The sequence below is a fragment of the Microchirus variegatus genome, assembly GCF_963457635.1.
Source record: "Microchirus variegatus genome assembly, chromosome: 13".
Classification (NCBI taxonomy): domain Eukaryota; kingdom Metazoa; phylum Chordata; class Actinopteri; order Pleuronectiformes; family Soleidae; genus Microchirus; species Microchirus variegatus.
This window is the reverse complement of record NC_139814.1, coordinates 26,634,829-26,647,948: the sequence shown is the minus strand read 5'-3', so window position 1 is coordinate 26,647,948 and position 13,120 is coordinate 26,634,829. Positions and strand designations below refer to the sequence as shown.

Here is a 13,120-nt window from a genome sequence, read left to right as displayed (position 1 = left end):
GCTCTCTGAGGCCTGTAAATGTTGGCGTTTTGAAGATGACCGAACGGAAAAGCAGCGACCATTTGAAGACGGGACTTGAGTGAGTGACATCAGCCACTCGTCTTCAAAGGCTGATGTAGTTAGTGCTGCAGTGACGACCAGGAGCTTCGCTCTCGTTTGTCTTCCACTCCTAATTCTTATTTAATTTGTGTTCTGCTTTGCGGCCGAGGCTGTGAAAGCGTAATTGCATTGGCTTTTTCCTCCTGCACCTCGCTTTGATCTGTGCGCGTGTGTTGTGTGTGTGTATATGTGTGTATGTGTGTGTGTGTGTATATGTGTGTGTGTGTGTTCTTGTACTTGCGGCATACTGAGGACCGGTGAGGGTTTTTAACCATCAAAGTGAGCTCATTTTTACGGAGTGAGGACATTTTGGCCGGTCCTCACTTTGTTTTCATTGAAATCACTTCCTTAGGTTGCTATAACATGCTTTACTCAATTTGTAAAAAAAAAAAATATATATTTGGTTAAAATTTTTTTTACATTTTGGTCGACATAGTGTAGTACGATATTTATTTATTTTTTTTTTATTTTGGAACAAACATTTTGATTAAAATTTTTTTTTTAATTTTGGACGACATAGTATAGTATGACGTTTTTGTAAAATTTTGGACCAAAATTGTGGGGTAATTTTTATTTTTTTATTTTTGGACAACATAGTATAGTATGACGTTTTTGTAAAATTTTGGACCAAAATTGTGGGGTAATTTTTATTTTTTTATTTTTGGACAACATAGTATAGTATGACGTTTTTGTCAAATTTTGGACAAAAAATTTTTGGTAAAAAAATTTTGTAAAAATTTTGGTCGACATAGTATAGTAAGACGTTTTTTTATTATTATTATTTTGGAACAAAAATTTTGGCTTAATGTATTTTTTCTAATTTTGGACGACATAGTATAGTATGACGTTTTTGTCAAATTTTGACAAGTTTTCCAGCTCTTCTTGCTCTGGGGCTCCACCTGCAGACATGTTATGGTACTGCACCCAGATTTATAAAGTGGAAATGCTGGTCCTCACTTTGTCAGCACTTTTACCTGGTCCTCAGTATGCAGCAAGTACAAGAATGTGTGTGTGTGTGTGTGTGTGTGTGTGTGGACAGGTGAGGTTGCAGAATGCCTCGGTTGAAGCCTGGTCGGCTATTTTGAAATCTGAAAACGACACATTCACACGACTGCGGACGAGATGACGTGTGATTTTTATTCGTCGTTGTTATAAAAAAGTACTCGGACGTGATGGTGAAAGCCCATTATCGGGATTATTCTGAGTGGAGGAAAGTGTTTTAGATATTTAGATGAAAGAAGGAGGCGGGATTATAAACTTATATGTACTTATACTCCTATTCCTATTACACACAACTCAATATATACGCGACTTAATCGCCAAATATTTACTTTATACACAAAATTCTTAACGTAATCTCTGTCTTTAAACACATTTAAAACCTTCTCCATCACCGTCCTGGATTAAACTGCTGTTCTTTATCCTTATATTTATTTATTTAAACTGAGTTATGCTCTTACTCTTGCTTTAATCCGTTATAGACAGATATAGTTCCGTAATTTAATCCCCCCCCCGAGATTGAAACACACATAGTTCAATTTAAGTTTCCCTGTTAAATTAAATCCTCCCTTTGTCTGAAAACAACGTCTTAAAGTCAATGATTTCTTGCCTTGAATGTTATTTGCGCTGTTTTTTTTAATCTGAATCATGTGACTGTCGCTCGCCAACATACAGTCCTAATGATTTATTTTTACGTGCCACCAGACCTGACTTGATTTAAAGTTGTCTTAAGATTGTTGTTTTTCATCTTGTAAGGATTTTTTAATCAGATTAAAGCCATTTTTTAATTGATATAAACACCTGACAGATGGAAACAATACTCTAATGTTGATATAATCTCTGTTTGTTAACGTGATGTCTAATCTAATCTAAGTTTAGAGCTGGATTATGAGCCCTGAAAACATGAAAAAAACCACATGACCGCTCCACCACGTGACTCCGCCCCCAGGCAGCGACCTCTGAAATTAAACCTTCGAGGGGCGATTTCACCGATCAATACATTGATCCGCTGTGTTTTCTTATTACAAAAAAAACAGATAAAGGAAAATAAAGATAAGGGCGACTGGTCGACATTGATATTTTAAGTCAATATTCACCGTATGATAGATTTTAAATAAGACACATGGCATAAATATGACTCTTTTTCTTCATTACATTTGGTGAACAAGACAAAGACGTTGAATATTTACATTGCACAGATGTGCAATTTTGGTTTAAAAATGAATAATCAGTATGATGACATTTTGCAGTCAGCCAGGCGCTTATTGCATTGACTCAGTTCGTCTGATAGACAACAAGGAGCAGCCAGTGGTGGCGCCGCAAATCAAGTTATGAGATTTAGTATTAAATGTGATTCATGTATGTATGTATGTATGGCCAATGGAGCGTACGTTGATTGGTGTTGGATGAATTGAGACGGGGTTCGATTGCTTTTCTCTGGTGACCCGGATATTAACTGACGTTTTTGCGACTGAATTTTTGCGACTGAATTTTTTGCGACTGAATTTTTTGCAACTGAATTTTTTGAGATGTTGAAAAAAAAAATCAATGGCAAAAAAAAAAAATTGATGGTTTTTAAAATTCAAAGTCTAATTTCGATGCAAAAAAAAATTCAGTGTTAGAAATTCAAATTCAAACTCAGATGGCACAGATTTACTTCCATACTCGTCGCTCACGGTGACATCAGTCAGATCTGTGTCGCTTTATCTCCCTTTGTTGTTATTCTTCTGTTGAACGATTGCGTCCAGTATTTGCACATTTTTGCTCCACATTATGATCTTAACGTTGACATTTTTACACTCACATTTTCCTCCGGTGTCAGAACGACGCGTCTCATTTTATTAACAGTCATTTTTTCTTTTAACATTTAGCTCTTCTTCCTCTTCTTCCTCTTCTTCTTCTTCTTCTTCTTCTTCTTCTTCTGTCTCCGTCTGAGAGTTTGATGGACGGCTGATAACAGAGTTTCCCGCTGCTCCTGCAAACAGAGGCCTGCTGTGCTGTGTGAGGAGACTTCACGACCACAAACACACTTTTAAATATATAAATAAATAAATAGTGCAGTAAATGAATGAATACACGTTGAAGAAAACAACAACAACAAGGCGAGGTTAACAAGGATGTCGTCTTTCAAAGTCCTCGCCTCTCATTTATCTCGTTTTAATCCTCGGCAAATCGCCGCGGGGGGATAAAACACAAGTCCTTATATGGACATCCTGTGCCTGTGTGCGTTTACAGGTCACACCTTTGCGTTCTTTCGTCTTCGTGTGACTCGTTTTATATTAAATAGCCGTAAAAAAAACAGTGATAGTTGTGCAGAAGTCACAAAATTAACAGTTTTTCTTTGATTTTTGTTCATGCAAAAATGAGCCAAATGAACTTTGAACTGTAACTATGACGCGTTTCCCCCCAAAAGTTTGAATTTTGTTTGTAAAAGTAATAATTTCGCTAGATTAGACATAGATATAGATATAAGACATCATTATAGCCTTTTTACATATAAAAATAGTGGGATAAAAGCAGCCTAAATGCTCCGTGGTGTAAGGTTTACTTAGTTTAGTGACTTATGTGAACATTATTTGTCCGTTTTTACTCCGTCTTCTTTGGTGAAAACACAGATTCTGAGTGTAAAAATGTTGAGAATCAACTTCCTGTGCTTTTCAAACTCTCTGAAACAAACACAATCTTCCTCCCCGTTCCGCGGCGATCCGTCTCGGCTCTTCCGTCGCGCCGACAGAACCCTGAACTCTGCAGATGATCGTGCCGTCGGAGGAAACTAATAGAACCCAATCAATTGATATTTTCTTCTTTTGAATGCGGCGAGCGTGATTAGAGCTGGGGCTTTGCGGTGGTTTTAATGAGCGACGGCGCGTGTGCGGTCTGAGCAGCTTTGCTGTTGCCGCGCCGACGCTGTGCCGGTGCAAACCCCCAGGGCCGTGAACGCTGGTGCTCTGGTTAATAAATAACCTGGAAACACCCTCAGCACCAGGGAGAGAGAGAGCGAGAGCCAGAGCTCGGGCCTCGGGGTGTTTGCTCAGTCTGGATAAATAATTTATCTCTCGCCGCTGCAAACCTTCGACAAAATCGGCGCCGCGTTGTTTGTCATTAGGCCGAGAAAATTTTTTTTTTTCTCAGAAATGCTAAATCACGAGGAGCAACGGAGCTCGGCGAGGGTTTAACGTCCGCTCTCGACGCAACGCGTACTGGTGTTAGACGTGCGGGAGGGAGTTTCCTCTCGCATTATATGAGCTACGTTAGCTTGAAACGGTTTTTGGGCTCCGTTTGTTGACACTTGTGTCCTAAACGAAGTTGTAGGAACGTCAGATTCACTCAGTGAGGTCAGAGTTAACCAATGAGTAACTTCCTCATTTACATTTACCACTAACAATAGCCACGTTTCCCACTTCGTGGTCCGAGCTAGCTTCGCCTCTACGCGGTTTCTTTGTGTTTTTCCGATTACGACGTAGCTCCTCCTCAACGTGGGGGGGGCGGAGTCATCACTGCACGAAACTGCCATGACTTTGTTTTACACGCAACAAACGTAAAGCAGTTATTTTCCGCGTATTTTGCCCTGACGAAAAACACCAGACTCCACTGTCAAATATTGAGATTTTAGACATTTCTCCCGGTAATTGTTGGAGATTAACGCACATTTTTAGGATCGTTAAGTCATTTTAACTCATCTACAGTTCGTCTGGGTTCCGCTTAATTCTTGTGACTCTTCCACAGGGTATCCGCGGGGTCTTAAAAAGTCTTAAATCCAGTCTTTTAAGGCTTTAAAATGTCTTAAATTCTCCTAAAATCTCTCCTTAAAATACAATTTTGAAAGCTCTTAAAAATCTATTAACGTTACTTTTATTTAAAACGTGCGTAAACTTCAGTCTCGCTTTGAAATGTTTCTGTTTTTGAGGATGCGATAACAACAATGACTACAACACGGAACTAAAGTAGGTCACCTGTGCTGCCCCGGTGACAATTTATCGCGCACCGCTAGCTAGCGTGCTGTGCGCGCGCCGCGGTGTGTTGCAGCTTAGCTTAGCTTACTTTTTTGCTAGTATGGATTTGAAATGGGTCTTAAAATGTATTCATTATGGTCTAAAAAAGTCTTTAAAAGTCTTCCAGGTGCTATCGTTAATGGAAATGCAAGGTGTTATGCAAGGAGATGAGGCGAGGCTAGGCGTTCCGCGCTAGTGGATAAGTGGCTAATAACAAGCTGCTCTGACAGTAATAACCATTCATGGATCATTGACCTGCTTGGCTTATATTTGCTTACGTTGCCATTTAAGAGTGATAATTGTGACACAAAATCATAATATTATCATAAAACAAGTGTATTTGTGTGTAACTTTTTAGTGTTAAAAACAAATAGGTCTGAAGGAAAGAGACCATTGGCTGCCGCAATATCTTCACATTATCAAATCTGAATTTTTTAGCACCTGTAAAGCTTAATTTTATCATAATATACATGTACTATATGCAGCATTTGTCATCAGTTGAACCTTTTATCTTACATAAGTTCTTACATAAGTTCCCAGGGTCACACACACACACAGAAATAAAAAGTGTGGAGTTTCCTTTTGGCCATTTGTAACATGTTACATAAGCAGAAACGTGTGTGTGTGTGTGTGTAAATGTGTGTTTTCTCCTGTTGCAGAATGGCCATCCAGGTTGACAAGTTTGACTTTGAGACTCTGCCACAGCTGGACCAGGACGCCGCTCGCTTCGCTAACCCCAAACAGCTGGAAGAGGACCGACAACACGCCCAGGGCTGCCAGATCAACAGCAAGCTGGACATCTGCTGGAGCATCATATCCTTCAAATGACCGAGAGACAGAGAGACAGAGAGAGGCAGGGGAAGGCTTTACATAAAGAAAGAGAGAGAGAGATGAAATATGTTGTACAATGTCCTCAGTCTGTAGTTGAACAGATTTCATCAGCGTTGCGTCGTCCGAAGGAGGCCCTGTGGCCAGCAGGGAACTCTCTCGTCTTCTTCTTCTTCTTCTTCTTCTTCTCTTACACCAACAGATGGCGAAGTGTTTGGTGTTCTTTTACTGTGTCTTTGTGAGGACCAAAGGAACGTAGAAACCACAGGACGTGAGGACGTTCTCTCGGTTTTGGGTTTCGGGATTGTATTTCGGAATTTTGGCCGTAAGACCTATTTTCCAACTCAGCCGGTGTGATGGAGACGTCTGGAGGCGATTTCCAGAAATTTCATTCAGTTCTTCTAGTTGCCGAGTTCGCTGGTGCTATGGCTGGCGCAAGTCAATGGTACCTGCTAGCATGGCTAGCATTAGAAACACTCATACCGACTCCACAGTGCACCCGAGGCAAATCGACTGTAACGGCAGACTATCGATGTACATATCTGTGTTGATGAGAATGATATTTGAAACAAAACTAACGTCGCATCGCATGGATTTTTGAGGGACTACTTTCTCAGCAGCAGCGGAATCAGTCCGAGAAATCGAATAGTTTTGTAATCGAGTATTCAACCAATTATTCAAGGACACAAAAGGCAAAATGTATTATTATTATTTTTATTTTTTAAATCCGATTACTCGAGCCTTAGTATGCTACATTACATCAATGTTTTACGTTAGCGTGTGCCGGGAAGTGTTAGCATTAGCAACTGGATGCTTCCGTGGTTCGCACGTTGTAGCTTACAGTGGTTCCACTGCACCTTGTTGGCTTCTTTGGTTTAAGCGTGAAATGGTCCCACACTTTGGACATTTGCTGCCTTTTATGTGCGGTGTGCGTCCGCTAAAGCGGTCCGTGTAGGAACAACGATCCCTGCGAACAGGCCGAACAGGCCGCGCGCGAAGATTGAATCGCTCAAGTTATCGTCGCAGCCCGACGTCGCCTTCATCGGATCAGAGTCGTGTAGCGGTTTCATCACACGATGATGACTTTTTTAAAAGCATCTCGTCGCCGTCCGTTAGTTCCGTGACACGTCGCGTAAAAACGCAGCCTCGACTCAACCGTCTTACATCTTTAGACGTTTTCCAGCTGCCTGTCAAATTGTTGTTTGGCGAGCACAGTGTGCAATTAATGATGAATTCATTGTCGGCCGCTCGAGCTACTGTTGTAGTTTTTACGAAGGCGTAAAACACGCCCATCGTTATGTGCATTGTTTTATCTACCGAGTAGTTGTGGCAGCGTGTAGGCCGCCATGAAAGAGGATGGGTGAGGGGGGGGGGGGGGGGGGGGATTTGTATGGAAATGCGTTTGTCACAGCAGCGGCGTATGATCGTTAAAACACACACGCGAACGCTAACGACGGCGAATTGTGAACCTAAACTTCTGAAACACTCCGTTCAACGGATCAGTCGACACTGGTGCGTTCAGTCAAAACCAAGGAACCGGATCGTCTGTGGAGTTAAAAGCGACACATTTGTGTGTGTGTGTGTGTGTGCGTTCTTGTACTGAGGACCAGTGAGGGGTTTTTAACCAACAAAGTGAGGTCATTTTTACGAAGTGAGGACATTCTGGCCGGTCCTCACTTTGTTTTCATTCTAATCACTTCCTTAGGTTGTAAGGTCCTCAGTGTGGTACAAAAACCCGTTTTCCAGCCCCGGTGTTTCACACACCTTTTTGATCCGGGGCTCCACCTGCAGACATTTTATGGTACTGCACCCGGTCGTTCTTTATCGATGTCATTCATGAAGTAGATATTTGTAATTGCGTTGATTTACAAAGTGGAAATGCTGGTCCTCACTTTGTCAGCACTTTTACCCGGTCCTCAGTATGCAGCAAGTACAAGAATGTGTGTGTGTGTATTGTGACTCACTCCAGGCTGTTTTATTTTTATTTTTTTCCCTTCTTTTTTACAAGCCGAAGAACCACTAGAGAAACAGGCGATTTGATTACCGTGCATGTCACACTCCAAAGCACTCACTTGGCCCTGAGCAGAGGAGCAGTCACTTTAATTTGTAATTTATGAGCCCCTTACATTATTGTTATTATTCCTGTTCGGTATATATGGTTCTATAGTGACTCACTGATCGCTGTTCGTCTTATCGGCTGTAAATGAGAACGAAGTTAAGCGAGAGCGGGATGGACCAAAAATGGAGGTTAATAGGTGTTTCCTCTTCAGGAGGTCATCGCTAAGTTCATCTGTTTCTTAAAGCTGTTTTAATCAGCACTAACGTCCATAATAATCTCATTATTATCATAATAATTTCTCCACATAAAGCTGTTGTGGCCAGACGAGTACAGAGTAAGCTAGTTAAGCTAACTAGCTATTTGTATTAGATGATTCAGGGTTCGTGTTCAGTTGTACATCTTCCATACTGTCGTACCGTTTGTTCATTATCTTGGTCTAACTTTATGTTCTACTATAAGTTTGCGTGATTTCCATGACGACTGACAGGAAAAAGACACGCGCGACGCCATGTTTACGGGACTCCCGATTGTTAAAATGAGTCTCTGAAGTAACGCTAAACTTTAAAAACGCTCCAGTTCGACTGTAGGCGCGCTAACGGCGCTGACGGAGCTAATGCAGCTAACGGAGCTAACTGGCAAACGATGCCTGGACTCGGCACGTAAACATGACGTCACGCGTGTCTTTTTCCAGCCGTCAGTCGTCATGGCAACGCGTCGTGCGTTAACCTAGTGCCTAGCACTCGTCTTATCGTTTGTTCTTAGGAACACATACGCAGTACGCAGGTTATTTGTAGCGATGCTGTTTTTGGACCGCTCCAGGTCCACTGTATGCGCGCTAACGCAGCTAACGGCACTAACTAGTAAACAATGCCTGGAGTCCGGTGCCGCTGCACGTAAACATGACGTCACGCCCGGTCAGTCGCCATGGAAGCGCGGCATGCGTTTACATTGACGCCGCTAACGTGCTAGCACTAAATTAATTACACATAAGCAGCAAAAAGTGAACGCGAGAAGCACAGTTTTGTTGTTGTTTAGCAGGTAGCTCCAGCATATTGGTTTATAAGGTCAAATAAATAAGGTCAAAGGCCTCGCTCGGTGTGCGTGCAGTGCTCGTCTAGTGTGTTTTGTATTCTGCGCGAGATTCGCTGCTCTACGGGGAGTTCGGGGGGGTCACGACGCTGGGATTTTTCCTCCCCGTGTTGTGCACAATTCCAGTGAAAATGATCTTTACCGTCTGTAATGTTTAAATGTTTTTATTTTGGTGAATATACAGCAAAGTCGGTGACGCCGTCTTCGCACACTGCTCTGCCATGCTCACGCTGTACGTAGTGGTATTTAATAGATCTAAATTGTGCTTATTCTGACATAATGTTATATAATGGCTACAATTTCTCCTGTGTTAATCCTCAGCCTTTACCGCTGCTGAATGGCGTTGTTTTTTAAAATTGGATTTCCGACTTCAAAAGCCGGTAATTGTTCAAGCCTAGAGGTCCGTATAGTTTTTGGTGTATGTACTGTACCTTTGTGGTTATTATCTAAAACGGTCGGAGGATGAAGTGGATGTCGTGTGACGTATTTATTTATTTATCATAGAGTCAGAATCCAGGTTTTTTAAATGCTGCAGCAGGTCCTGTGCCGCCGCCTCCCCCTCCGCCCTCGCACTGTACTCTACGCTCTCCCTCAAAGGTTAATAGACACAGGTTTGGTGCTCCGAGCGCGGCTCGTCTCGCCCATTATTCCAAATGTCAGCTGTGTAAATGATCAGCGTTGTCCTAATCATCACATATTATCCGGGGTAATTGCTCCGCCGACGGTCGGTATTTGTTCTGATGCAGCTTTCGTACACGATCGCCTCACCTGACATCACATTAATGCACTGCAGTCGTCGTCGTCGTCATCTGGGGATTCTCAGGCAAAAACAAAGACACCGTGTAGAAGGGTTTTTTTTAAGGATTCAAACGACACGCCCTCTTCATTTATTTGTCACGAACGCTGCAAAAAAGGTGATATTAAATTATCTTTTAACTTCACCGCTAACCATTTCTCCGAAAAACCTCGCCTTTCACGACATCCTTAAGTGGAAAAAATCACAGGAAGTTCCTTCTCCTTGCCCTGCTAAACAGTGTTAAGATGAAGATCGCAATCAAAGGAGCAGGCGAAATAATCTCATCAAATATCAAATTTCCTGCTTCGTTCTTTTCTCTGGAAAGCTGATTTTTTTTTCATTAGGGCTGTTAAACGTTTAGCCCGTGGGTAATTACTTCAACTAAAGTGCACTTTGTTTTTATGTTTGACTAAAATGTACGTCATGTATTTGTTGAAAACCTCTGCAAAGGTATTTTTTCCCTTAACTCGTCCTCACCCGTCACTGCGGCGCCGTGGAGAGGCCAGCGTGGAGGGCGTCCTCAACCAGCTGGTCCTGGATCACCTGCAGCTCGCTCCTCTGCAGTGGGGTGAGTCCTCAGTGTGTGTGTGTGAGAGTGTGTGTGAAAGTTTAACAGCATTAAAAGTTTTGTAAATTTGGAAATTGTCCCCGTAATCTAAGTAATTTAAATGACAGAAAACATAATTGCAGCTGTTAGGGTAAGGGTTAGGGTTAGGGTTAACGAAGCGCAAATAACAAATGAGGGAGCTCAAAGGACAAGTGAGGGAGCGCAAATAACAATTGAGGGAGCGCAAATAATGAAGCGCAAATAACAAGTGAGGGCGCACAAAGGACAAGTGAGGGAGTGCAAATAAGTTAGGGAGCGCAAATAACGAAGTGCAAAGAACAAGTGAGGGAGCACAAGTAACAAATGAGGGAGTGCAAATGACAAATGAGGGAGCTCAAAGGACAAGTGAGGGAGCGCAAATAACGAAGCGCAAATAACAAGTGAGGGAGCACAAAGGACAAGTGAGGGAGTGCAAATAAGTTAGGGAGCGCAAATAACGAAGTGCAAAGAACAAGTGAGGGAGCACAAGTAACAAATGAGGGAGTGCAAATGACAAATGAGGGAGCTCAAAGGACAAGTGAGGGAGCGCAAATAACAATTGAGGGAGCGCAAATAACGAAGCGCAAATACCAAGTGAGGTAGCACAAATGACGAAGCGCAAAGAACGAGTGAGCAAGCCCAAAGAATAAATTAGGGAGTGCAAATAACAAAAGAGGGAGCTCAAAGGACAAGTGAGGAAGCATAAATGAGGGAGCACAAAGAACAGTGAGGGAGCGTAAATGAGGGAGCACAAAGAACAAGATGAGGGAACACAAAGACAAATGAGGAAAGAACAAGTGAGGGAGCGATAAGAACAAGTGAGGGAGCGTAAATGAGTAATAAAAAATAAAGTCATTTAAATGACAGTAAACATAATTGCAGCTGTCGTCTCTCAGATTACATTTCGAGGGGAAAATAGACTCGTAACTTTTTTAATTAACATATTTTTCCTGCCAATCACCAGTTAGTGACATAACCTTCTCCTTTACCTGTCTATGAAACTCACAGAGAACTGGTCTCAAGCCATGTTTTTTATTTGCATCCATAATAAGCGACGCGCTATTTTAGTTGAGGCGCTTAAACACACACACACACACACACACACGCACACACACACACACTCAAACAAACCACTGGGGGGACGCAGTGGCGGAGTTTTCGTCGTAGCTTCTCTTCACTCACACCATCTGTGATCATCTTCTCTAATCACTTTTGATTTACTGCGGGTGTTTGGAAGATCCCTCCCCCCCCCTCCCCGACCCTCTCTTTGGACTCTGCCAACGTTTTGATTAGTCAGCTGAGGCCGTCCTGGAAAGAAAAGTCTTCAGAAACGACGCCACGCCGCCGCAGATCCGCTGACGCGTTGACAAACCGCCGTATTGGACGTTTTTCACAAAGTGTCCCCAGGTGTAAAGACGTTAGATAATCACGTGTAAATATTTGTCGTGTTCCAGCTCCAGCTCACATGCTGCTGATTATGGGCCGGATAATTGTGCCTCTGCACATTAGGACGCCTTTATCAGGGTTGCCAGGTCCCATCATTGGCTCAATTATGGCTATAGGTCAGGTTGTTTCCCTCTCTGTGTGTCACATCCACACGGTGCTAAAGAGCTCTCTGTTGTCATTAATTCTGTAACCGTGGCGTTTGTTGGCTTCTCTTTGTTTTATTTATATATTTATACACAGAATTCAGATTGATATCTTTAGATTTCCACCAGGAGATGATGAATTCCGTCACAGAAAAACTTCAATTAAACTTCTGACGCCTATAGTTCTATTCCCAAAGCGTATAAGAATTTGGCAGTTTTTAATCATGATGTTGTGTTTATTTATAGGCAGCTTAAATATCTACTGTATTTATCATAACTTTAAGTCATTTAATTTCTTGGTGCAGGCAAAATGACAAAGCATTGGACACTGTATTTATTCTGTATGAATGCTACGCATGGTACCGTGCCACATTTTTGTGTCGCAAACTATTGGTCCGATCCAGTCGTCTCAGATATTTAAAATGACTGACTATTTTAAGCTATTTCTGATTCATAATATCTCACTAAGATTATTTTAGATTTCCACCATGAGATGATGAAATTCCATGTCACAGGAAAACTTTAATTAAACTTCTGACGCCTATAGTTCTATTCCCAAAGTGTATAAGAATTTGGCAGTTTTTAATCACAAGATCATGATGTTGTGTTTGCTTAAATATCTACTGTATTTATCATAACTTTAAGTCATTTCATTTTTTGGTGCAGGCAAAATGACAAAGCCATGGACACTGTATTAATTCTGTGTGAATGCTACGCATGATACCGTGCCACATTTTTTGTGTCGCAAACTATTGGTCCGATCCAGTCAATCGTAGATGTTTTAAATGATCGACTATTTTAAGCCATTTCTGATTCATAATATCTCACAAAGATTATTTTAGATTTCCACCATGAGATGAGGAAATTCCATGTCACAGGAAAACTTTAATTAAACTTCTGACGCCTATAGTTCTATTCCCAAAACTTTTAAGAATTTGGCAGTTTTTAATCACAGGATCATGATGCTGTGTTTGCTTAAATATCTTCTGTATTTATCATAACTTTAAGTCATTTCATTTTTTGGTGCAGGCAAAATGACAAAGCATTGGACACTGTATTAATTCTGTATGAATGCTACGCATG

At 41.7% G+C, this 13,120-nt stretch overlaps 1 protein-coding gene across 3 annotated transcripts in view; it reads left to right on the top strand.

The window, feature by feature from the left end:
• The window catches only part of trappc9 (trafficking protein particle complex subunit 9), a 213,826-nt gene that overhangs the window by 124,781 nt on the left and 75,925 nt on the right, over window positions 1-13,120 (top strand). For all 3 annotated transcript variants that reach the window (XM_083899962.1, XM_083899963.1, XM_083899964.1), the window contains exons 19-20: window positions 5,750-5,903; window positions 10,340-10,430. In XM_083899962.1, coding sequence (XP_083756088.1) covers window positions 5,750-5,903; window positions 10,340-10,430 — 245 coding nt within the window. The remainder of the gene's footprint in view (window positions 1-5,749; window positions 5,904-10,339; window positions 10,431-13,120) is intronic.